Source organism: Thamnophis sirtalis, unplaced genomic scaffold (assembly GCF_051295495.1).
Source record: "Thamnophis sirtalis isolate CommonGarterSnake01/CBP01778 unplaced genomic scaffold, rThaSir2_p1.2 scaffold_4, whole genome shotgun sequence".
In the NCBI taxonomy this organism is placed as follows: Eukaryota; Metazoa; Chordata; class Lepidosauria; order Squamata; family Natricidae; genus Thamnophis; species Thamnophis sirtalis.
In genome coordinates, this window is record NW_028261384.1 from 82,114,583 (window position 1) to 82,141,215 (window position 26,633).

The 26,633-nt window shown below is 37.1% G+C and overlaps 2 protein-coding genes across 5 annotated transcripts in view; one reads left to right on the plus strand and one right to left on the minus strand.

Annotated features, from left to right (window-relative positions):
* TRIP13 (thyroid hormone receptor interactor 13) overlaps positions 1–25,109 on the minus strand; it is a 29,054-nt gene extending 3,945 nt beyond the window's left edge. Inside the window, exons 1-14 of the mRNA XM_014052823.2 lie at positions 24,963–25,109; positions 24,757–24,877; positions 23,222–23,346; positions 20,247–20,412; positions 17,365–17,494; positions 16,442–16,497; positions 12,194–12,284; positions 11,773–11,845; positions 11,184–11,247; positions 9,280–9,366; positions 6,568–6,674; positions 4,769–4,922; positions 4,392–4,504; positions 1,680–1,749 (exon numbers count right to left, since the gene is read on the minus strand). Of these exons, the coding sequence (XP_013908298.1) occupies positions 1,680–1,749; positions 4,392–4,504; positions 4,769–4,922; positions 6,568–6,674; positions 9,280–9,366; positions 11,184–11,247; positions 11,773–11,845; positions 12,194–12,284; positions 16,442–16,497; positions 17,365–17,494; positions 20,247–20,412; positions 23,222–23,313 (1,203 nt within the window). The 5' untranslated portion in view covers positions 23,314–23,346; positions 24,757–24,877; positions 24,963–25,109. The remainder of the gene's footprint in view (positions 1–1,679; positions 1,750–4,391; positions 4,505–4,768; positions 4,923–6,567; positions 6,675–9,279; positions 9,367–11,183; positions 11,248–11,772; positions 11,846–12,193; positions 12,285–16,441; positions 16,498–17,364; positions 17,495–20,246; positions 20,413–23,221; positions 23,347–24,756; positions 24,878–24,962) is intronic.
* Positions 25,110–25,132: 23 nt separating this feature from the next.
* BRD9 (bromodomain containing 9) overlaps positions 25,133–26,633 on the plus strand; it is a 63,814-nt gene continuing 62,313 nt past the window's right edge. For all 4 annotated transcript variants that reach the window (XM_087713188.1, XM_087713190.1, XM_087713191.1 and 1 more), the window contains exon 1: positions 25,133–25,292. In XM_087713188.1, coding sequence (XP_087569314.1) covers positions 25,199–25,292 — 94 coding nt within the window. In that variant the 5' untranslated portion in view covers positions 25,133–25,198. The remainder of the gene's footprint in view (positions 25,293–26,633) is intronic.

Below are 26,633 nucleotides of genomic sequence, written 5' to 3' on the forward strand. Positions count from 1 at the left end.
ATCCTAGAGAGTGTGCAAAAACGATCTCCTCACCTTGGTGGACCTCACAGAGGCCTATCTCCACGTCCCCATTCACAAACATCACAGACGTTTCCTGAGGTTCGTCTATGCAGGCACTATACACTAATAGAATCTATGAGTCAACATGACAAACGTTCACAACCTGGTGCCTCTCTCGATCTATTACCACCCTCGAGGCCTCAGTCTCCTAGGTCCTAGAGTTCTTGCAGCAGAGTCTCAACAGGGGACTTTCACCTAACACCTTACAGCGGCAGATGGCGGCCCTTTCCTCTCTACATCGTGAAGAACTTCTTTCCTTGCATCCACATGCCAGATGCTTCATTAGGGGTGCGTCTAATCTCAGCCCCCATCACCCATCACTTCCTCTCATGGGATCTCTCCGAAGTCCTTGAATTCCTCACAGAACCATCATTTGAACCGCTTAGATCTGCCTCATTGCTACATCTCATACTGAAGATGTTTTTTCTGGTAGTCATCACGTCGGCTCACAGAGTTTCAGAATTGGCGGCTCTTTCCCTCAGATCTGATCTGTGCGTGTACCATCCGGACTGAGTGGTCCTTCGAATTGACCCTATCTTTATCCCCAAGGTAAATTTGGCTTTCCATCGGTCTCAAGATCTGACCCTTCCAAATTTATTCCCAGGCCAACTTATGCCCTCGAACACAAGTGGCACATACTAGTCATGCGTCGTGCCTTTAAAATATATGTGGACAAGACAGTCGGCTTCAGACGCCCCAAGGCCATTTTTGTCTGTTTCTACCCTACTAATAAAGGCCTTAAGGCATCTTCATCAATGATTGGGCGCTGGATTTGATCAGCCATATCACGTGCTTATCTAACGCGTGATCTCACACCTCTGGACAACATTACCACACATTCTACATGCAGCATTGCAACGTTGGCTTCGTGGTCCACGCAGGCCTCAGTGGAGGAAATCTGCCGGGCGACCACTTGGACTACTCCAAAGCCATTTATTCGCCACTACAAGGTGGATAGATATGCATCAGCCGATGCAGCCTTCGGACATGTGCTTCAGCAAGTGCTCCCCTCAAGCGCCTAAGCCAGACACATTCCCACCTGGGGACAGTTACAGCTTTGGTACGTCCCACACATGGCTGCTGTCTCCACCAACTTTGGAGAATGGGGCGTTGGTTCTTACCTGATATACCCCTTCTCTAGGCAGGTGGAGACAGCAGCCACCCCCACCCTTCTGGGGACTGGCCTAGGTCGCGGAGGGACTTTTGGGGGTCACCTAAACATAGAGGGATGAGAGCAGTTGACTATCGCATACCTATTGTCTTCGTCAAGAAAGCAGGAGGACACTCCTCAGAGACGATGACATCATTTAGTAGACTCAGTCCTATTGGTTCTGGCTGAGTTAACCCATGCATGGCTCCTGTCTCCACTTGCCTAGAGAAGGGGCGTATCAGGTAAGAACCAACGCCCCAGTCTCTTCCAGTTCTATGATTCTATGTTACTAACCTAATTGATTTTTTTTATTTGCTATTGCATATGAATGCTTTGTTTATGCTTATTTTTTGTAACTTGTACCAAAATTAAAAATGGGAAAAATTATAGTTATCACTGAGTAAAAGTCAAGCTCACACATAGGGCTATTTATGTATTTTATGATTTTTATAAAATAATATCATCTTACTTGAATATACAGGGCATGGGCTAGAAAAGGAAGTTTTCTTAGGATGCGGCCGCTAAGTCCTTCACTTTTCCTAGAAGCAGAAATATGTTATGCATTAGGTTTAATTTTTGTCAGTATGAGCATATAAAGAAATTGGAATAAATTTCACGACACAATACATATTGAACCAACTTGCTATTGGACAGTGAGCCTTGTTTGCTCGATTGGTAATATTTTTCTGTTTTATTATATATTGGAATAGGATCTCATCTGACTGAATTAACTTTCTATCAGATTACACATTTTTAAAGTATATACCTTCATATTACTCACAACTTCTTGAGCTTCCAAATTCAAAATAAATTTTGAGGATATATTTTGTGATTTATAGAAATATTTTCTCTTTTCAGCCCCAGGTTTGGATTATTGTTTTTTTAACCTGCCCTTTCTTGTTTTTAAAAAAATATTTTCTAGCATTCACCAAGTAAGTTGCAGTAACAAGAAACATATTAGGGCCAGCAAAATATACTATTTATACTAAAGTACCATAATGATTTTACTACCCTAACACATTTGCGTAATCTAGCTTTGTTCTATTAAGGATATACAAAATATTTCAGACCTTTGCAAAGCATTCTTAATTTTGAAATATTCTGTTTCTATTTCAAAAGTTCTAGTATAATCACTTATAAACTAGCTCTTCAATTTCTCAGCTTTTAAAATAAATACTTCTAGGTTGTAAACTCTTAAAATTTAAATAGGAGTCAAAACAGTGGATGTTGTAAATAAATGCTCCAGGAATTAAATCTGTCCTTCAGAAATATCAGATGTTTCTTATTGTTGCAGAGATATTGCTTTTTCTTTTTGAACAAAAATGAACTGTCAGTGTGCATTCAGTTTTTAGCTTTCAGAGTACTGAATGTACCTAAATATATTACTTTCTGGCATTTTTTCTAGATTTTGCTGAGAAATTGTCCTGAAAATGCAGAAATACACTTATGCAAAGTACATTAGGAAGAGGTTTCAAGCAAGAGCTAGAGATGAGAACAGTATTTTTCTACTGTTAACAATAAAAGTATGTTTATAAAATGGAAAAAGGCAGCCAGAACTGATCCTCAAACAATTTTATATATCTAGAGGAAAAAGATATATAGCATTAAGTTTTATTCCAACTGTTACCTAAAGTAAAAAATTTGTAATTTTGTTCCAAAATAGACTTCTTGGGATTTTATGTAGAGGGCACTGAACTGTGGAGTATTAGTGGATTTTCTTTGGGATGTAGTACTTGAAAAGGATTGCTTGTTAGCATAGCCTTTGGACTAAGGTTCAATCTCATTTTGTTATTTAATAGCTACATGACATTTATGAAAATGTTCATTTAGAGTATTAAAATACAGTATTACAAACATCCAATTCTATTACTCCTTCTCATTAGGACAAATGAGAATATTGATACCTAAGAATCTTGCCCAAATTTGATTATAATCTAGATAGGATGGGCAACTTGAGATAAATGCTGAACATTTGACTGCTGATTAGAGCCAAGGTGGCTCAGTGGTTAAATGCAGCACTGCAGGCTACTGCTAGATCAGCAGGTCAGCGGTTCAAATCTCACCGGCTCAGGGTTGACTCAGCCTTCCATCCTTCCGAGGTGGGTAAAATGAGGACCCAGATTGTTGGGGGCAATATGCTGACTCTCTGTAAACCGCTTAGAGAGGCCTGAAAGGCCTATGAAGCGGTATATAAGTCTACTGCTATTATCAATAAAAAGTATTTATCATTCAACCTGGTCTAGAAAAGTTATATTCTGAAAAATCAGGTATGTTAACTAGGATTCATCGATACTATGCGGTACTTTAATTATTTAATCGGAAATAATTATGAGACAGAAAAAATCATCAGAAAGTCAGTATAATGTTAAAGTATCAGTGTAGAAATCAGGACACTATGAGTTCTAGCCCAACCTTACGCACCAGCAGACTTTGGACCAGTCACTCTCTCAGCCCTAAGAAGGTGGCAATATCAAACCACTTCTGAAAAATGTCATAATCCCCTGCAGAAAATAGTCCAGACAGTTGCCAGGAATCAGTCTGATTCAAAGGCATCCCTTTCCCCTAGCTTACAAATAGCTAAGTATCGCAAAATGTGTCAGTTTTTCAATTGTTTTTTAATTGTTGGGGGAAGAGTCTACAAGATCGTTTGTCTCATGAATTTGTTATTAATACCAGTAGAAAGGGAACTTTTATTGGCATTATCACAAAGATCCATTTGTTTATCTCAAAGGCAAAGCTTTCCTGAGTTCTGTTTTTGAAAAATGTTCTTCCCAGGTACTATCTGGCTCCAGACCTAAAGGTGGACACTGAAATACAGCTTTCCATCTCTACTCCAGTCATGCTGGAGACCCAGTGGAAGAATTGATCCAGTGCTTGGGGGCTGTTATGGTCTGAATGAAATGAAGCTGTATCTAGCCAAACAGAGGTGTTATTTGTTTCAGATGGTGCCATTATCAGATGGTGCTACACCTTCTGACTTGGGCTTATTCCAGACTTATATTTACCAATACTTCCTATCTATGTAGAAAAGACATAGGTTGGTATGTCAGAATTGGCGTTATCTGGAATCTGAGGTCTTGGCTATTCGTTTCTGGAAACAGTGTTTGATCTTATCGAACAATAATCACAAAGAAGCATAAAACAAAACAAAAAGTAAGCAAAACTAAGCACTGATATATACCTTGAAATATTTTTTAACAGGAGACTTAATTTTGACACGTCGTTTTCTAAGTAACCAATCACTTCTAGCTCATGGAGTGTTAACAGTTGCTGACGGGGATATATTATTTGGCACTTCAGGAAAAAAAGTTTTTATTTACAAAAAATGTATATAAAGCTAAAAATCAGTTACTTAAAAAGTGCTAACCACCAATTCAATAAATATAAAGACAATATTCAAAGCAAAGAAGTTATTAAAAAGGAATAGGCATTGCTTCCGTGTGAAAATTAAATACACAGAAAAATACATTACCAAGAATAAAAATAAAAATTATTTAAATACAATCTCTTCAAGGATAAGAATTATACTTGTAAGTATTTTAAGAATACTGAAATTACCTTCATTAGTTCTTCTATGCAAGAATGATAGATTTTGAATATAGCTGCAGGAGAAGGTGGCCCAATATATTGTTTAATATCAGCTCTATCTACAAAAGCAATATCAATTTTCTCTGTGATATTTGAAGTCGTCAGTATAACCACATTAGGATACCTTTAAAATCACAATTGCAAGAGTGTCACTTCATATACTTAAGGAATACATACATTTTTCTAATTCAAATATTTTATTAGTTTATCAAAATATAAAATACAGAAATATAAAGAAAAATGAAAATAAGGGGAAAATAAGGGAGGAAAAGGGTCAGAGAAAAAAGTGTAGGGTAGGAGGGAAAAGAAAAAGACACATTGAATTCTGAGTCCTTTTGATCAGTAGAATAAGGGAGTAACAAAAAATCTCAACTTTTTACTTTTATACAGGATGGATAAAAATTGATGATTTAATAAAAATAACTCAGATTAAAAAATTAAATCAGATTTTTTTATTCAAATTGGATTTTTTATTTTTATCAGATTTATTTTATAAGTTTATAAAATATATAATTTATGAAATGCTTTTGGAGTAAAAATCTATCTAAAGATAATTTTCTATTTAAGATACATTAATAATTTAGTTTATTCAGCATGAAATGGAACTTAGTTATGTAACATGAGTCTGTATATTCTGCAATATTTACATTTTTTGTAAACTCATACAATGAATCCAAGTTCTGCAAACTGAACTTGGCACTTAACATGCACTGCATTAATGCATTCATCCAATTTCACAGTAACAATGAAATAAATCATAAAACACAGTTCAGGGATAACGCTTTATCCCATCATTTTACAAATCTATTACACTACAAACTTTATGATTTTTTGAAGAGAAATGCATCTGTACCACCAGACTAAAAGGGTGAGGAGAAAAGGCAAGTAGTAAAAATGAAAGTAAAGCCTTCTAAGCAGCTTATAAATATAAAATTAAAGAGCACCTGTCATTTCAGATCCATCATGGCAGCATATGTTAATGGGCATTCACTAACTTGCTGCCTGCCATATCCCTCACCTTGTTGTGTCACTGCTGCATCACCAGCCATCCTATTAAAGTGAATGGGACTGTCGGTGAATCAACAGTGAGTCAGAGGAGGAGCCACTGCAGGACAGATATATCAGTTGCTCTTTAAAAATTTTGATTTCAATTGAGTTGATTTAAATCAAGCCTTTTTACTACTTGATTTAAATCCACCTTGCATTTATATAATCTATACTAGCCATTTCTATAACAATAAATCTATCTAAACAGCAAAACCCAAAATCAAAGTTTTATTCAAAGTCCAAAAGCAGTGTCCAGGTAGAAACAAATTGTCTTCTCTTCTTTAATCAGAGCAATCAATTTTGCCATCTCTGCTAACTCTATCAACTTTTGCAGCCATTTTGAACACAGAATTTTTTAACACAAGACAAGTTTTCATTCCTCAAGAAATTGTTTGAGTATATAATACTTCTCATTATTCCTACACAACAAATTACTACTCGGTTATGGAGCAAATGAGGTTTGACAACTTTAAATCAACTCTGAAAATTAGTGCTTTTGTTTGATACTAATTAAAATAATTATATAATTGAACATAATGGATAGGATAATTATATCAATCAAAGCCACTCATTTTCAGTATAATTAAGTAATAATTATATATATTCTCTAAATTATAATGATTTCTTTTCAAAAGTTTCTGTGAAAGAAGGAATATTATCTTGCTTCCAGATAATCCTATTTTTTTAATCTTTTGTAATAAATGCTAATGATTAATGATTACCTTTTGATCTGATCAATTTGTGTAAGTACAGCATTTACAACACGGATGGCATCAGAAGGCTCAGTACCTGCTTGAAAAGCACTACGAGCAGCTGTGAGACTTTCCACCTGCAAAAGAAAAAAAGGTTGCTACCTCATATTTTTAGTATAGCAATTTTTTTAAAAAAGAGTTCTGCCTGAACTTTTAAACCAGGGGTGTCAAACTCACATTGTCATGGTGGCGTCACGTGGACTTTTTTCCCCTTTTCGCTAAACCAGACGTAGGCATGGCCAGTGCATAACGCATCCAGCCCGTGGGCCTGGAGTTTGACAGCCCTGTTTTAAACAATGTGCCATTTCTATTCTTTCTGCCCCAGAATAAAAAATTTTTTTTACTATAGTATATATTACTGTAATTAAAAGACACTGAACATCTAAAACAGTTTTCTTAAAAAAAAAAAAACTTTGCTGCCTGAAAATTCAGCAGAGAAAAACCTTGACCTCCAAATGGTTTTGCTGAATTTATTTTTTGCCCACACTTACTTTGATGGAGTTGGAAAACCATATATTGTTTAAAATAAAGTAACATTTAAAAAAATTGAAACAGAAATAGAAAAGAAATTTTGGGATCACACAAATGTCAAAACTAAAAAATGTCCTCCCCCCCCGCCTTAAGATTTTTAAGTTTGGGAAGCTTTTCAAAGAACAAAGCAAACTTTTCTAGTAATTAATTTATATCTTGATATTTATATCAGTCACATAGATAGCATTCTTTATTTCGAGTTATTTTCCTGCTGGTTGTATGCCAAGTCCAAATTTGAAATTTAGTAGTGAAAATAGTTCACTGTAAAACAGAAATGGTAAAATAATCACATCTATTCAATTTATCATTACTAATATTATGACTCTCTCCTTATCCCAAAACTAAATGAAATGTCATACTTTTGTTGTTAAATGACCAAATTTTGTGATTAGTTTAGTAATTCCATGTCTTCTAAAAATTTATATAAAATTTGTACATTGGCTAGGGCCATAAACTTACAAAATCTAGCCATCACTGAATAAAAGAAAAAACCCTAATGCAGATGGATGTAGAGCAAAATGCCTAAAACTTTTTTTTTCCAGGGAGAAGATACGGTTGATTTATCAGTGAACCTGATTAAAGACTTTTGTCATTGATGATAGGTGGCCCTGCACAATGTTTTCACTTGAGGTAAACCCCAGCCTGCACATCTGAGTCTTAAGCCAGACTGCAATTAAAGCAGTATTTCGCCAGAAGCTCCGCATCTGCCATATGTAAGTTTAATTTCATTCTTCTCTTAGTTCTACTGGGTTACTTGGAAGAATGTAGCAGCCTAGCTCTGGAAGATTGTCAATGGTTTCTTGAGTGACAGAATGTTGTTATTCTAAAGTGGAAGTGATAGGCCTTCTTCAAGAAACCTTTCTTGGAGCTAAAACATTTAGAAAATTATCTTTTCTTTCTAAGTCAGCAACAGAGTGCCTTAAAGATGGAGTGGTATTATCTAGACTCCTTTTAGCCTAGACTCAAATCTAGGCTTGGGATGAAAAGGCCATTGATTATTCTTGTCAATGATTTTAAACAGGAACTGGATGGAAAAAATGCATCCCTTCCTGTCACACCCCATAGCATGATAGTTTTAAGCATGATATCCTCCTGGAGCACCAGTTGACACTGAGAGTTGGAAGCTTTTGTGTTTTAGGAATTTATAAAAAGGGAAATTTCAGTTATCAGCTGTTGGAGAGATCATGTCTCCAGGGTTGGCCTGGGAAGACAAGGAAGGGAAGTGGGGGGGGAGGTGAAGTTCAGCTGAAGACAGTGATGGGACAACAGCAGAATTCAGTAGCCATCTTAGCCATGTTGCACAGAGCAGTGTAAAGGGGAGAGATGTGGAGATAGGCAGGAGCTAGTGAATCAATTTTTGTGCACCTTGATCTCTCGGTGGCTTTTGATATACAATATTCTTTTGAATTGGCTCCAGGTATTTTATGGTGATTCTCTTCTTTTCTTTTGGAACACAATCAGTGTTGGGTTACAGGGTAGACTTTACTGCCAATGCCTCCTTTGTGGAGTGGAGGGGCCTGTGTGGTTCACCCTGTTGGTTTTCTGAAAAGCTGGCTCTTCTCCAGGCCATGGGCTAGGTGGTTAGAGGGAGGGGATAATGAATATATTTGTATGCATGGATGTTGTTGACTGCAGTTGACGTCTTGTTTTTTTCCAATCATAATTGTGGGTCTTTTGTTTTATTGTAAGCCATTCAAAATTAGTTTGCAGCCTGTCAGTGTCTAAATTGAACTGAATTTATTTTTACTTGCAAGCTGCCATAAGTCATTCTGAGTGGCTTTGAATCTGTGCTATGAATATAAACTAGAACTCAAATTAAAATATATATTATGAAAATATATCTGATGTAATGTCTTAATGAATAGGTGTGTATGTATATAAATTTACAAACAAACACAGGCAGAATCATTAGCATATTCAGACGTTAACCTGAGGATTTAAAGAACGGTAAATGTAACCCATAAAAAGCACAGGTGGATTTTGAATTACCCCTGCATGAATTAAAATCTGATTTCTTTTCCTTCATACAGCCTAGCTTGGATTCTGACAGAAAAAAAGACATAGAATTTTGCAATACGCATACTGGTGATATAGTATAAACACTATCTAGTGCAAACAATTTTTAATATTGAAGTACTATTATAATCATACCTCATCAATAAGTACAAATACAAGGGCATCTTTGTCATCAATTAATTCTTGAATCTTCTGAAACATTTTTGTAACAAGTTTTCCACTCTAAAAAAACAACATATAAATTGATAAAATACATTTTATCCCTACAGGGCAGGCCTGTCAAACTGGCGCCCACCCTGGCTCCGCAAAAGCAAAAAACATTATGATATGTCACAATCCAGTGTGTGACGTGGTCGAATTTGACACCCCTGCTAAGGTTAAGTAATACTCCCGCAGAGAAGAAGAGTCTGTTTGATTGGTCAGCCCAACCTTTATATTCTTGAAGAAACTTGGGATTATTCTTAAACTCTATTGAACAGTCTGACCAAGGCTGTCACAGCCTGTAATGAATTAGTGCTAACATTGTTGAAGTACACTTGTATGAACTCCCTGGATGCTGGAAGGTCTGTTTTCAGAGGAACTCTACAAGAGGAAACAGTGAAAGACACTTAAAGAATGCAGGAGAAATAAAGAACAAATCCAACCAAGTATGAAATGGAGAGAACAATAAAATATATCAAAAAGCTTATTTAAATGAAATTTAAATAAAACAAAACCTACTTATATGAAGACTTTGCCATCTTTTGGAAAAATACTTAATTTTTCACTATTCTGCAGGCCATTTGTATTATGCAGCTATATTAAGATTACTGAGATTACTGACTCCATCTCCTGCTATGGGAAAATTTCATAATACTTTCCTACTTTACCATCTTAAATTGTGGTAACAGATCTGAATTCATCTGCATACTACTATGAAAATTATGATATTATTGAAGATAACATTTTCTTTTCGTTTGTTAATTTTGCCCCTTCTATCCTTTATTTTTGCTGTGTTGTTATATTTTTAAATATTTATATGGGGGTTGTTTTGTGTAATATTTTATGTGCCTGCCATTTCATTGCAATGACATGCAAATATATTTAAAAATAATAATAAAGTGGAATGGAATGGGGAAAAATGGAAAAACCTCTGTAGTATCAGTAGGGTTTGAGATGTGTGGATATGATCTAAGGTTTAAAAAGTGTAAAATGGCACAAAACATTCAAGACTTGATATACCCCATAAATTGTAATAAATTTCACAGATTCTGTGGCTGGGAACTGAGGATCAAAGGTTAAAGTGTTAAAAAAAGATTATGATTTTGCTTTGTTTAAGAACAATAACATTTAATTACTAAAGTTTCAAGAAATAATTAAGCAGACACAGATCTCATAAAATATATGTTAAAATTTTCTAGTGAACTATACATTGGAGCAAATAGATTTCTGCAATTAAAGAGTAATTTACATCAAATTCCATTCCAGCCTTTCCCTACTCTTCCATCAAGATTTATTACACAACAATCTTCATTTGTTTTACTTAAGAGCTCTCGCCTCAGAATCTCCCTTAAACCCATCTTCTCTCTCTTGCCTCCTCCCCACCAATATTTCTCCTTTATTTCTGGAGAGGGCTCTTTTGGGGGTTTTGCTCCAGCAAAAAAAACCTCTCTTCTCTTGAGATTAGGATTCCAAAATAACTAAGCTTTTGTTAGCCCCAAAAGAAAATTATGGATTATCCCCCATACCTTCCTCATTTTTAGGCATATCCTATTTGGAAAGCAAAAGTATGGAAACCTTGTTTGATTGAGTGTAAAGTAACCTTCTGGACTGACTTAGCTTGCCTACTTTTCCAATGTATGGCAGATTCTGGAATGAATAGGGCTTGTCCATTCATTACACAGATTCATTATACTGAGATATGATCATTTATTTTTACATCAAAATCTAGTAAGATAAGAGTGTAAATTCCTTAGCAATTGAACATATCACAGAAATCACAAATGGGATTTCAACATCTGCAAATATATATATATATATATACATATATAAATACATACCTCCGAGAACCACTTAGAGAAAAGGCTGTGACTATTTATCTCTACCAATTGTCCATAGCTGTACCTAAAAGTTCAATTAAAAGTAAATCTTAAAACAAAAATTATTATTCCTGTGGACTTTATAAAGCATTACATCAGATAATACTTTCCCCAAGAATCTTAGAGTTATGAAGAGAGCAATGATTAAAACAAAGTTGACCATTTATCATTTTACTGTGAGAATTAAGTAAAACAAATGAAGCTGAGCTGGGTCAACTTTGTCAACCTGAAATAACTATTGTTAAATAAGGAAAAACAACTAGTATCTATGGAATTAACAATTTCAGAGTTATTACAGGTCATGGTATTTCATTTATAGTGCTCTGAAATACATAAATACTTTCATTTTCATTAAGATGTTTACATTGTTGTGGAAGCAGCAGTTGCATAACAGGGATAGTGTGATGTCCAAATACGAAAACTCCAGATTAAAAGAAGAACCATGTATACATACAATAATATTCAACCTTTGCAAATTAATATTGAAATGCTAGCTTGTGAATTTGATGCTATTTTGACTTTGAATATAGAAAACATTACTTAAAGTTACCTATGTGAAAGTCTAATAGTCAATTTCTGTGCCATTGCTCTGCAAAGGGAAGTTTTACCAGTACCAGGAGGACCTACAATCAAAATATAGAATACTGTTAAATAACATAATTCAGCATGTTTCCTGCCACATCAACTGGCAGCATTTGCTACTGAATTATGGCAGTCTCACAAGTGACAAGTCACACAAAGAAGTTAGGTACATGAAAACACAGTGCAAAGGAGTAATTGTGATTATATTTTGCTTCATCTTTCATTGTAGTATAGTATAAGAGAAATAATATGGATTTTATTACAGGATTATTCTACAAATTATTTAAGCACTGAGGAGAAACATTCTCAGTTTTACAAAATGCTACAAGTTAAGCATTACACTGAAGTATTCTAGCTACATACTTTTTAATTAAAAAGTTGATAGTTACCATGCAGTAGAATAACTCTGTTCCATGATATCAAGTTGTTATCAACACTTCGGTCAGAGAATAGTAATGTTGTGGTAACATAATTTAATAACTAATTAAAGAGTAAAATAGAAAATAGCGTATCAGAATAAAACTGAACATTTTATTAATTGTTTCCATCTATGTAAAGAGCAAATCAATCCAATGATATTAAGGCATGAGAATTATTATGACATAATAAAAGTATTAGACATTAGGTTTGTTGTAGATTTAATAGACTTGAATAAAACAAAATCAACTTGTAATTTTATCATCAAATGCCTTTGAAAAAATTGTAGCTTCTGAGATTATACTTCATTATTTGTTTTTCCTTTTGCTATTGAATCTTAACTTTTTTTAAAGTAGTTTTTATGCAGTGCCTTTTCATTAAGAATGTATGCATTTATATTATAATTATCTATGATTTGTCCTTTTCTGGTATTATTTTAAAAGCAATGAATAAGTAAAAATAAGAATAGGAACTGAGATTCTTTTCTTAGTAAATAATTGTTTTTTTTAAACCCTTTTCCCACTTTGTGCAATTAAAGTATGGTATTTTACATACATATACATTAAGATTTTGGGAACAAATCAAATTATATCAAAGCAGATGGAATTTGGGAATAAAATAGCATTCCCATTTATGAATTATATCTCTCTTGCAAATAGAATTTCTCAATATCCTCATTTTTAAATGCCTGTATCTTCAGGATTCAAGAATGGAGAATTTAGAATACACAATCCTAAATTAGATAATTTTGCTTTCTAAAATTGAATGCTGTATTTGTACAAATGTTACATGAGATTCCCTTTAGAAAAGAAACTTATTTTTCACTCATTGGAAAGCAAAAGCCAAAATATATGAAATGAGCCAAAAGAAAAAAAAATTTTTTCCCTAACGCCATATCACAAGTACAACTAAGATTAATAAACTTTATCATTTATTTATTTTTTCACATTCATTCTTTCCTTTTCTCTTCCCCCCCCCCCCCCCAGTATCAAGTCTGATGAAAAGTATGACTATGATGGACATAACAGTGTTCCAATATCTCAGGGGCTGCCACAAAGAAGAGAGTCAAGCTATTCTCCAAAGCACCTGAAGGCAGGACAAGAAGCAATGGGTGGAAACTAATCAAAGAGAGAAGCAACTGAGGAGAAATTTCCTGACAGTTAGAACAATCAATCAGTGGAACAACTTGCTTCCAGAAGTTGTGAATGCTCTAACACTGGAAGTTTTTAAAAAGAGATTGAATAACCATTTGTGTGAAATGGTATAGGGTTTCCTGCCGAAGCAGGGGGTTGGACTAGAAGACCTTCAAGGTCCCTTCCAACTGTTATTCTATTCTATTAAATTGATTAAGGTTCTAATGAATTGTGGATGGAAAATGTATTGAAAATAGGAATGTTGTGTTGAGAAATTAAGAGGGGACCATATAATAGATCTGAATGAAGGTGATTTTAAAACAATTTTAAAACTATATACATTTAATCTCAACTTCACACCACTCACTTGTTGCACATCCTAATTAAAAGAAAATGTTTTCCAAACTGTCTTCTTTCAAATATGACTAGCCTATCAAAGGGAAATAGCTTGACACTTAAGTATTGTAATATATATATTTGTAAACTAGACTGCACTCAACAGAATGCATAAAGTCTTATTTTCAGCTATCTGATACTTACTATTTTTAATACTCCTGTAATAGCATTTTTATTTTGCCGAGATCAGAAAGCACCAAGTTTTTCAATGACACAAACACATGCCACGAAACATAGTGAAGTAGTTTAAGTAAACAGTTATTAAAAGAATACTTGTTATCAATCATGGGGTGAGAAATTCCTGTAATTAATAATGTAGTTCTGATCCTGTAAAATCATTGCAAAAAAGGCAACTTTTTGAATGAAGAAAATCTGACAGTCAGATTGACCCAATCTGAATCAATTGAAACTACAACTGAAGAAGCTTCTTGGAGGAGAATCAAAATGTTTTTAAAAAACTCCAAGAAAGTCTAGTTGTACTTTGGCAAAAGCACCTTTGGGACAACCATGACCTGAATGATTGAATAGCTCGATAGACCGAGAGGAGGCGTTGACATCACGATGACACAACGTGCGATTTTGGAGCTCCAAGATTGTAGTTGATACTTTTGCCACTGGACGGTCCTTTTGCACCTAAACCGTCCCGAAGAGATGGTGGCAGGGAAGAATACTTCCTGCTGATCTCAGGGACACCACAAAGTCTCTGATTGATCCAGGAGAATCTTTTTTTACCGGTGACAGAAGCGCAGCCATTGAAGCTGCTGAAGTTGGGACAGCTCCGGAACGGGAGGAAAACGGAAAGAGAAAGTTCCATCTGGTGAGGAAATTATATTATTATAAAAGAGACTCCCCCCCCCCAAAAAATAAAGCTAAATTAAATTTGAAAACAGAAGAGAACAAGAGGCGAAATTAAGCTACATTAGACAGTGTGTTATCCTTTTTAAAAAATTTCTTTTACGGATGGAACTTTTGCAATTATTTAAATTGAACAGATTAGTTTTTCTTGTACTTTTTATATTCCTTTTTCTATACCTATGGATGAAAATCTTTTTCCTTATTTTTATAATGCTGGATTGGATGGGTTTTTTTTTGCTCCATTTAAGCATTTTGTTTTCTTTAAGTCTGGAATATAAAGAAGATATAAAAGGAATACTAAGAGGGCTGTAATAACAGAGGGAAAGGAAGAACACTGCCACTTGGAAGCTGAAGGCTTGAAAATATTGTTTTTTCTTTTTTCTCTTTGATCATTTGACTTTGCATTTCAAGGTTCTTCAGTTTGTTTACAGAAACTGATAGTGAGAAGAGCATGGGTTGCTTATACAGGTGCTCTTCGGGAGCTTTATTGGCAGCTGGAGTGGAGTGAAAACAAAGCCTTGTCTTGAAAGATAATAAATGAATTTGCTTTAAATTTAATAAAAAGTTTTGAATGCCAAAGTGGCAGTGTTTACAAGTTGGAAGAATGGCGCAACATGAAAAAGAAACCTTAACATTGCAAAAGATTATGTTTGAAATTCAAAAATTATTAGAAGTAACAGAGAAAATTGGAGAATATAGATTGTAAAACAGAAAAATTGAGGATGTTCATCAAATGAAGAAAGTGGAGGCCAGAGTTCTAAAAACGGAAGGAAAAAATAAATAAAGAGACAAGAAAATTGTTGATACTGACAATGAACTGAGCGTGGTTGGAAATGGAAAGAGTGGAATATGGAAAGGGGAGATAGATGGGCTGGAGCTCTACCCCAGATTTCAAAGTATAGAAGAAGAAAAGAGAGAAGAATTGATGGAACTAAGGAGAGAAATCTTGTCAGAAGCACTAGTGATAACCAAAGATAAGCTGATCAAAGAAACAGATGGAGGGTTTAGAGCTTATACAAGATATGCAATAAGCAATAAGTTGCGGAGAAGTCCATACAAAACTTACTAAGGAAATAACCAGAATACTAATGCCACAAAGGGCAAGAGACATAAGACTGCACTATTACTGGAAAGACACAGGTTGATGTAATGAAAGCTTATAATAAAAAATTAAGTCAAATTTAGTTAAATTTAGAGCATTATGTATAAAATGAAGTGATAATGGATACAGTTAAATGATTGATAATGATAACAATGCATATATATATGTATTGGTTTGATAAGAGGAAATTTGATATAAATTGCAAATGGTGACTACGAAGGGAGGTTTGGAAACTCTGTTATTAAATATAACCAATTTTTATTTAGAACATGTTATAAACATGTAATGTTACTGGATGATATTGGGAAGAGCTAATGGAATGCCATTATGTGGTTTTGCTTTAAATCTGGAATATTTTATATAAAAGGACGTAAACACAATTATAGTCAAATGAAAGTTGAGGTATGATGATAGTAATATATATATAAATATATTGGATTTAAAATATATGATTTTATATGAATTGTAGGTGATGACTGTGGAAGGTATGCACGGAAGTTTTTGTAACCAATCAACACACTTTCTACAACTTGTAATGGAAGATGGTTTTGTAGGGTTTTTTTGTTTTGTCTGTTTGTGTTTATTCAAAATGAAAAATAAAATAAAAAATCTTTATAAAAAAAAGAAAATCTTGATAGACCTAGCCACATTGACTTTGTCAATCTGATAAATTATAAATTACATTGTTTCAAACATAATCAACCATTCAGAAACTTGATAAAAATGCAACTTACATCTGATTTTATTTCAACATCATAAATTAGGCTTTCCCATAGACGATGAAACTCAACTGTTAAAGACAAAAACTCTATATTATTTTAAAGAGAAAAAAGGCAAACTACTAAAAGCAATAGTTGGCAATGGAAACTTTGGAATTTTTTGAAGTAGTGACTATAGCGAGTATAATAATGAGGGACTGGCCATTTTCCTACATTGGCCAGTCAGAAAACTCTCAATTAGCTAAAAAGAAATATCAAAACTACATGGCTTCAAAGTAAAAATAAAACCAAAAATAGTGATAGTATGTATCTTTATGGTGTATTATCTTCCTTTCAAATATAAAGCTAAGCACATGCATTTCTGAACAAATAACATCCTTTTTAATATGATTATCTTTGCCTACACAAATCATGAGGTATAAGCCAAGGTTCCTCAACCCACCAGGTCGTGGCCCACTACTGGGCTTTGAGCCTTTCACAAAGCTTACACACAGGCATCCTATTCGTGCAAGCAGTGGGTGCATGTGCTCCATTTGCATGAGTGGCAAATACATGTGCCTACCACTCGCATGAATGAAGCTGTGCACATTTTTGTACACCATGCACGCAGAACCATTCCCAACCACCTCCCAGCCAGTTCCCCAGTTGGGGAATTTGTATAAGGCAACTGTTAAAAAACAACTCCCCATGTTCCAGGAATTTTAGCATGAACACTCTTCAGTTCATGCTTCATTTTCCCACTAGAATTGAAATCTTTAAAGATGATTATGTCAACTAGAATATATTTTGTTGACTCAAAAATATTTCTAATTTCAGGAAGCTGAATATTTCATTTCAAAATGATGTTTAGTTTGATTCTTGTTTTTTTTAATCCTCATTTAAACAAAATCTTGTCCATTTAAATAATCTAATGGTATCCTTAGGTTCTTTTGAAATACCTGTAGGTAATAACCAATGATTAGCTGCAACAATATGCTCATCTTCAGCATCCAGGTTTTCTGTAGTAGACCCTTCCTCATTGAGATGAAAAATATGGATTAAGAGTTTGCATTTATTCAAGCTGATAGGCTGCAGTGAAGAAAATGAGAACAAATTAGGTGCAATTAAACTTACTCTTACCTAAAAATATTTGTAATTGTCATGGCCCAATAAGAGCCCAGTCTGGAGGAGGAGTTCGAACTGGGACCATCCAACAAGGAGGGCATTTCTCCCTTGGCATTTTTGGAGAGGCCAGCCCCTCCACATAGACATTGGGGGAGGTGGTCGACCAGATGAGAGAGCTGCCTGCCTTCACAGAGTGGAGGATCAGTTGTTGACAGGCAGTGGTACTGATAGGCAGCAGATTCCTTCTGGTAAGGAACTGCTGCCTCCTCCACTTAATTCAAGGGCATCGAATTAAGTGAAGGCAAGCTCAGAGAAGACTACAAAGCTATTTGGGAGAAGGTCGCTCCATCACTCCTCACAAGGAACACCTGCAATGGAGTGATTTAAGAAAAAACTGTGGGAAGTTAGTCTTTGCCAGGAACAAATGTTTTGGCTTACACTACCCCAGCTTTGACTCATGCCTTTGGCCTTGATGATTGCTTTTTGCCTAGACGTGAGAACTGCCTTCTGCATTGGACTTTGCCCTTGCCTTGTGAACTGCTGTTTGCCCTTTGATTTGATTTGCCTTTTGCCTTATATTTGCCCTGAGGAATGTCATTTGTCTTGTGCTTGAATTTTACCTTGTGGACTACAGTTTGTCTCGTGGATACACTTAGCCAGATGGACTGGACTTGGAACCCTGGACCTTGCCCTCTGAATATGTTCCTACTCTGTGGATTTTCTTTGTAATATATGGGCTGTTATTTGCAGGACTGAGCCTTTGTGGTAGTATGGGGTGCAGCCTTATAGATTGTTGGAACGCCATTTGTTTGAACATGTATTGAGAGCAATAAAGGACTCTCTGGATAACAAAAAGACTAGGACCATGTTGTTCCACAGAGCAGGCTTTTGGGTCTATCACCTGACACTATTTCTATTTCATAGAAAAAACCTGAAGCATAATCACTTTGTTGGCTCTCATGGGCTAAGCAAAAATAATTGAAGATGATTCCTCAAATAACTGGATCCTTTGCCACATTTTTCTGGTGGGCAAAAATATAAGTCCTCCCCTGCAAACAAGCCCCCCTGGACAACCCGCCCCCCCTCCGGCCAGGCAGAGTGCCACTCACCAACCTAGCGGTATCCTGAAGGTACCAAGCTGCGGGAACCGGGGGGGGGGGGAAGTGATCACATTGCTTGGCGCCTTTGGGATACCCTAGATTGGTGAGCGGCGCTGTGCTCAGCTGAAGGGGGAAGGGGTTGCCAGGTGGCTGCTCTTTTGCGAGCGGGTTCCCAAAGAGCCGGGCACAGCCTCAGGGGCGAACGGCTGTGTTGTGCTGTCGCAGCAGCGCAGCACAGCAGCCATGAAGCCTCCACGCTCACGAGTAGCCACCCAGCAAACCCCCTTTCCAGCCGGGCACAGTGCCATTCACTGACCTAGGAGTATCACCAAGCCACATGAGCGCCTGTTCTCCGCCGCCCAAATCTCACGTCTTGGCACCTTCAAAATGCCAGTGAATGGCACTCTGCACAGCTGGAGAGGGGGGGGGTTACGTGAGCGGCTGTTCCGCTCCTGCTCGCGTGCCTCCCAGCCTCCCGATGCCCTGGCCCAGCTCTTCCTGCACCGCCATCGCAGCATGGCTTTTTGGGCAGCTTCCAAACCGAGTTTTCCTGCAGTGGCCGCTCTGGGCATACGCTCTATGGTTGTGCGCTCTGGGAGTTTGCCCTGCCGGCAGCCGACTCACAACCATAGAGCATATGCCCAGAGCGGCCACTGCCAGAAGACTCAGTTTGGAAGCCGCCGAAAAAGCCATGCTGAGATGGTGACGGCAGCGGAGGTGCTCTGGTTCTGCGGGGAGAGCTGGGCCAGGGCACCGGGAGGAGCGGGAGTGGAACAGCCGCTCGCGTAACCCCCCCTCTCCAGCTGTGCGTCATTCACTGGCATTTCGAAGGTACCAAGCCGCGAGATCTGAGCGGCGGAAAACAGGCGCTCATGTGGCTTGGTGAGACCCCTAGGTCAGTGAATGGTGCTGTACCCAGCTGGAAAAGGGGTTTGCCGGGTGGCTGCTCCTGAGTATGTTGCTTCATGGTTGCTGTGTTGCATTGCTGTGACAGTGCAAGACAGCCTTTCGCCCCTGAGGCTGTGTCCGGCTCTTTGGGAGCCCGCTCGCAAGAGAGCAGCCACCTGGCAACCCCAAAACAATAAGCCCTCCCCTGATAATAAGGCCCAAGCCATATTTTGTGTATAAAAAGAAAATCAAACCCTGTCTTATTTTCAGGGAAACACGAGATGTGTGTGTTTGTTTGTGTTCCAGAATAACTCTGGAACATTTCGAGCAATTTCAAACAAACTTGGTACACAGGTGACTTACTCTCTGGAGAAAAATATTGTGGGGGTAAGACACCCCTAACACCCCTTGGAGTGTGTGTTCTGTTAAGATGCAGCCTGCTGTGCCTTTAAATGGCTTCTACTGTACTGCTGTAAAATGGCTTCTACTATACAGCACAGTGGAGTTACCATGGTAACGGCTCCACAGTGCTCCACATGGGGGTTCCATCTGATAAGAGGAAAAACCCAACATTAAAAATTAAGTTTGGTCCGGGCATTTTCCCCCTATAAATAAATACCCGGGCAATGCCGGGTTATTGGCTAATAATAAATAAAATATGCAACATTTTGATATCAGCTAATTATGGGGAAGCAAATAAGCAAAAGAAGAAATAATAATTATCATACCTGTCTTTCTTTCAGTATTAGCTCAGTATCGACAACTGCAATTGACTGTACATTATTTGTTAGGAAGCAATCATCAAACTCAATCCATTTGTAATCACCAAAAATAACATCATGCCTATTTAGTAGCTTTAAGACACTTAGTTTGATATCTTCTTTTTTTGCAGTACTGGTTAAAATAAGAGAGAGAAAAAAATAATCAGCTTCACCCATAATCAGTTACAGCCAGGAAATGATAGAATGCCACTTATTTCAACCAGCTGAGATACAAAATATCATCTATCAGGTTATCTGAGAAAGGTATGAAAAGTATACTTCACTGATGACATTCTTCTGATTATAATACAAACAATCTCAAACAATTGAAGAAAATGTTCTAACTTGATACCAATACTAAAATGAACTTCAAAAAATCTAAATTATGATGATTGAACTACAGAATCTTACAGCACAAAGAATCTTGTCAGTACTCATGTACCTATTTATCATGATAAAAAGCAGCAGTACTTTCTCTTCCATCTCCCAACTTTCCAGGATATTTATCATTTTTGTATTTTTCTTTAGCAGGTTGGTAACCAAGATTTTAAAGAATGTTCAGAGAGCCCATAGGCAAACTTCTAAATGAAAATTACCCTGGAAGCTAAGCTTTGTAATTTCCTCTATCAGATTTAAATTTATTTTAGGCCATGGAATAATTAATCCCAGAACAATCTAAAAAATAGTGGTTGTAGTATTTTCATAGGAGAAAAAGCTTTCTATGGTTTCTTTTGAATAATATGTCTGTTGTCCAACATAGAACCCATTCATGAGGTGTAGAGCCAGAAGTTTTATAGAACATAATGTGAAGAAAACTGAGAAAGGCCTGACAAACATTGAAAACAACCCTCAACTCTTATAATCTTTATCCTTGTAGAGCAGCGGTTCTCAACCTGTGGGTCACAACACCTTTTGGGGTCGAATGACCTTTTCACATGGGTTGCTGAGGAGCCTCCGTAGAGAAGTTGGCGAGAAGCTGGCCCAAAGGGAAGAAGCGGCTCAGGTTCCCCATATGGCGGAAGGAGAGGTGTATGTGTGCGTGTGTGTGTTGGTGGTGGTGGTAAAGTAGGAGCTGGAATGGAGGCAAGGAGGGGGAAAAGAGAGACAAGCGCAGCAGAGAATGCTGGGAAAACAGCTTGTTCCAAGCGATGGAGGTTGATGGGCAGAGCTACAGAAGCCAAGAGATACCATTTCTGAGGCGTAAAACAAGGCAGGGAAAATAAAATAAAAGTGGGATGCGCATACGCTGATTCCCTATTAAGACTGTTACCCATGCTTAGCATGGGTAACAGTCTTAATAGGCTTTGGCCCTTCTTCTGCGGCTCCCTGCTGACCCAATCGCACAATCTGCTCTCCGTCCCGAGAAGGCACGAGCCTCTCACCTGCTTTTGCAATTTCGTGTCCTTCACAGGAAATTCAGTGTTGGGAAGCGCTCCAGCCCCTTTCTTGTGCTCATCTCTTGCGTGCGTGTGCGCGCAAGCAAAGTACCCTCCTGGGCTAGGATCAAGACAGAGAGGATGACTCTTCTCCCACTGTCGTCACTGCACAATGAGATGAGTAACTGGGTACGTAGCGCAGGGTAGCCACGCTGCGCAGGAGACTCCTCAGCGCCAGACTCAGGTCAGCACGAGCTGCGGTCCCCTTTGTGTTGGCTTAGGAAGGAGGGGAATGGGGAACAGCAGCAGCAGCTGGTTGTGTGCAGAGAAGGAAGAGCTTCAGTTCTCCTGCGCCGCACAGGGCTCTCCTTGCACAGAGCTCTGGAACTCTTCCCTCTCTGCATCCAGAGACGGCTGCTCCGGCTCTTTCCTGAGTCAACATGAAGAGGACGGACCTGAGTCTGGTGCTGAGGAGTCTCCTGCGCAGCGCAGCCAGCTACTCACTTCTCAGTGGCGGCAGCGGAAGGAGTTGCTGTCCCTGCCGCCGTGATCCCAGCCCAGGAGGGTATTTTGCAAGAAAGAGATGAAGAAAAGGGGAGAAAGAGAGAGAGATAGGGGGAGAAAGAAATGAAAGAGAGCTGAAGGGAGAGAATGAGAGAGGGAAAAGAGAGGGAAACAAATCAGGGGGAAAGAATGGAAGAGAAAAGAAAGAAACTAACTTTCTCAGATCTATGAAGAAAGCAATGGCAAGCTAGATCTCTTGTCAAGAAAACTGCAGTTTGCCAGAAGGCACAAATTGGAAGCAAGTCTGATTTTTTAAAAAAGAAAATAACAGAGATGACAAAAAATACATCTGAAAATAAGATTACTTATAATTTTGGATAACTTATTATATTGTCAAACTCAAAAGAAATCAAAATATATATCCTATTTCTGTTAGTCCAATCTTGCCAGCTTCTGTCAATTTAGAGTTCACAATGAAGATTACAGAGAAGCAATTTCCTAGAATTAATAACTTTATTTTGGATTTGCTATCGTATTCAATAAGAAAGAAAAAGAAAGAGGGAAAGAGAAGGAAAGAAAGGAAGAAGAGAAAGGGAGAGGAAAAATAGAGAAAAACAGAAATGAGAGGGAGGGGGAGAGAAGAGACCCTATTCTCACAGAAAACACTGAGCCATGAAACCTTGGTAGGCATGTCTAGGGGGGGAGCATGTGACTGGGTGGGAGTGATGTTGAGTTGGCCATACCAACCCAGGTTTTGTGGCTCCTGGTATTACATAGTAGCAATGAAAATAATTTTATGGTTGGGGGTCACCACAACATGAGGAACTGTATTAAAGGGTTGTGGCACTAGGAAAGTTGAGAACCATTGTTGTAGATAATGTTTTCATATGTTTAATGTACCTATTATATCCTGATTTGTCAATTTTACTTCTCTAAATATGTTATAGGTAAAATATATCTTTTAAAACTAATCATTTCTCCATCTACAGCACATTATACATTTGATAAAAATGGTAGGAGACTTTCTGCAATAGAGAACAAAATCTGCAATACAAAACCAACCTGTTTGATTTCTGATGAACTTCCACATGTATTTGCAGGGATTCATAATCATTTTGAAGAGGCAGTTTTAAATCACCTGTTGCTTCATCCATTTAATCCAAACTAATTAGAAAATAGTTATATATCTAAAATGGCCAAGAAATAAGTTATATTATCATTCAAAGCATATCTTTTTAAATTTTATTAGTCAAGTTCTGTTTTTATTGTGTTTTCATTTCTGATTTGCTTGTCAGACACATTAAAGCAAAAATGGTTCTGACAACAATTTAATGGCACAACGTCATTTTCCAGAATTTCCAATCTGGCCATTGGCTGAAAGAGATTTAAGTCTGAATAATGATCTCAAAACGAATTTAAACCGTATATTTGCATTTTAAATGTCCCTGGAACAATAAAAACATTGGCTTGCACCAAACACTGTCTTTTATACCACTTAGAAATAGTGGTATAAAAAGATTCTAGTCATGCAGTTCATATTACTTTTGCATTATGGTGCTATGTCAGGTTTCCATGGGACTGTTACTGTACATATACATACAAGTGGCCCTTGGCTTAAAACCACAGTTGAGACCAAAATTCTGTTTCTGAGATATTTAAGTGGATGTTGCCCTATTTTACCTTTCTTGCCATAATTATGTGAATCCCTGCAATCCCTAAATTAATAACAAGGTTGTTAAGCTTGACTTTGTCAGAAGTTTGCAAAAGATGACCTTGGGACATTGCAACTATCAGAACTGGTCAACTGAATCAGTTGTCAAGTGTCTGAATTTTGATCACATCACAATGGGAATGCTGTAATGGTGGTAAATATGAAAAATAAAAGTAATTTTTTTCAGTGCTGTTGTAATTTTGAACAGTCACTGAATGAACTGTTGTAAATTGAAGGTATTAGTATGAAATTACTCCCTAGATTGGTAATCAACTACCTGTGCTCCCAATTTATTCAGAAGATTTCCCTTCTTTGTCTTCTGCCATTATTAAAACATGGGAAATTATGGAAGAAATTGGGGGGGGGGAGCCTAAATCCCCAATTTTTTTCTTTTCCAGAACACATTCAACATAGGGAGCAGTTTCAGCTTCTTTTTGGCAAGCTTACTGGGCAATTTTGAAAATCATTGATAGATGTTCTTGAAAAGAAAGCTAGTTAGTTAATTTACTTATTTTACATTTCTAGATCTCCCATTAGGCAAGATTTGAGGTGTAAAGCAGGAGGTAATGCATTTATTTAATGTATTTAAAGTGGTTGGGCTATTTAATTAGGCAACTGAAGAGCTTAACTTCCCCATTTTAGATCAGTGAGAATGTTAAATAACTGTAAGCATTTCTTGCATTTTAAGAATACTGGACTTTTTGTATCAATTTAATTTTTCCCGGGCCCTTCCTTTCTACCAAAAAGACTGATTTTACCCGCCCACTTCCGTTTTCCAAGTACAAAATCTTTTCCATGTATTGTACGCAGCACTATTTTCGCCAATAATCTCTCCGTTCACTTAATGCAAGAACACGAAAGTCACGTCCACAAGGCTTGGAATTACATCGGTCTGTGGGATCCCGCAGCCGTTTTGTTTTTATTTCTTTCCCAGGAATCCTCTCAGAAAAGGCGGATAAAAATCAAGCTTCCTTAGCTTCCCTCTTAAATTCTGATTTTCCAAAGGCCTAAAAAAATTATGGAACAATATTAACTTATACAATCTCATTCAATTGACACGTTTCATAAGAGGCGAGGGTCTTGACCACGTACCCAACAGCCAAGATGCCTTCAATACCTGGAACATACGTTGGTTAATCACTGACGCCTGTACAAATTTCCCGCGCTTCTTTCTTCATTAACCAGGATCCGACTTGAATCAGAAGTGTTTCCGTGTTAGCTATTTACGTCATTTCCTGCCATTTCCGAGTTCCCTGGATTAGAGGGAGGAGTGGCTTCCAGGTGGGCTGAGAATAAGTGAGTCTTAATAGTTAATTATAATTATAGTTATGGGGAAGAAACACAAAAAGCATAAAGCGGAATGGAGATCAACATCTGCCCCAAGTGTCACTGCTTCTGGAACCGGCGCTACTGCTTACGATGGTAGGTTAAATGGGCAATCGTGGAAGAGGGAAGGGAATTAGGGAGGGGAAAGTAAATCCACAATACGAGCCTTTGGAAAAGCGTTTCGCTTTGCACGCCTTTGTCACTCAGACTTCGCCCCATTTTCCCCAGGCTGTGATAGAACTTCGTGATGTGGGTGGGGGTAATTTTTATTTCCCAATAATCTACCATTATTCGGGAGAAATCCATTTCTTTCTGTAAATCTGATCAAGTAATATTTTACATATGTGATAGCAGGCGCGATTTGCTGCCTGAGCCTCTAAATAAGGACTATATTAAAAAAAAACCTGCCAGTTCTACAATTGTATATAAAACTTGAGAGACGTTGCATCTGAACTGAGAAAAGGCTAGTGCTCCTTTGTCACTCTCCTATTTCTGTAATTTATATGATTGGGGCATCTCTAAATTAAATGACATTGTAACAGGAGACCATCTAATGTGGTTTCAATATTAACCAATCCTGTCACTGTGTGCACCTATCATAGCTCTTATTTGTACAGGCATCTGTTATGTTGTATGAAGATAAAGTCAATGGTGGGATTCAAAATATTTTACTACCGGTTCTGTGGGTGTGGCAGGGGAAGGATATTATAAGAATACTGTAAAATCTCCATTCCCTCCCCACCCCCGGGGAAGGTTACTGCAAAATCCCCATCAGCTGGGACACGGGAGACAGAGAATAGATGGGGGTGGGGCCATTCAGAGGTAATATTTACTGGTTCTCCCAACTACTCAAAATTTCCGCAACTGGTCCTCCAGAACTGGTCAGAACCTGCTGAATACCACCTCTGGATAAAATGTATGAAGAGACTCAACTTATGAAGTGAAAAGAATTTCAGCAGAGAGTGATGTGATATAAATTAGAGGGCTTTAGGTTTAAATAAGGAAAAAAAAATTACGATCCATTTGATCTTCACGTTCATTGTAAACTTTGAACTATTTACAAATATGTTAGTTAATCCTACCTTAAAATTTACTTGTAAAGAAAAAGCAACACAATTCTCCTTTGACTTCTGCATGACAGCTCTTCAAACACTTGAAGGAAGCTATCCTATCACAACACAATTTTCTCTATTCCAGTCTAAACATATTCAACTGTTTTTCCTCTGAAGCCCTTATCTTTGTTGCTCTTTTCTACACATATTCTAGTTTGTGTCTTTCCTAAAAATCAGTGTCCAGAATTAAATGCAACATTCTAGATGCTGTCTGACCAATGTAGCATAGAGAAAAATTATATCTTCTCCTGAACTTGATAGCATATTTGCATTGTAGGAATGCGTTTACTTTTTTTTCTTTTTTGCAAAGACATTGCAGTGTTAG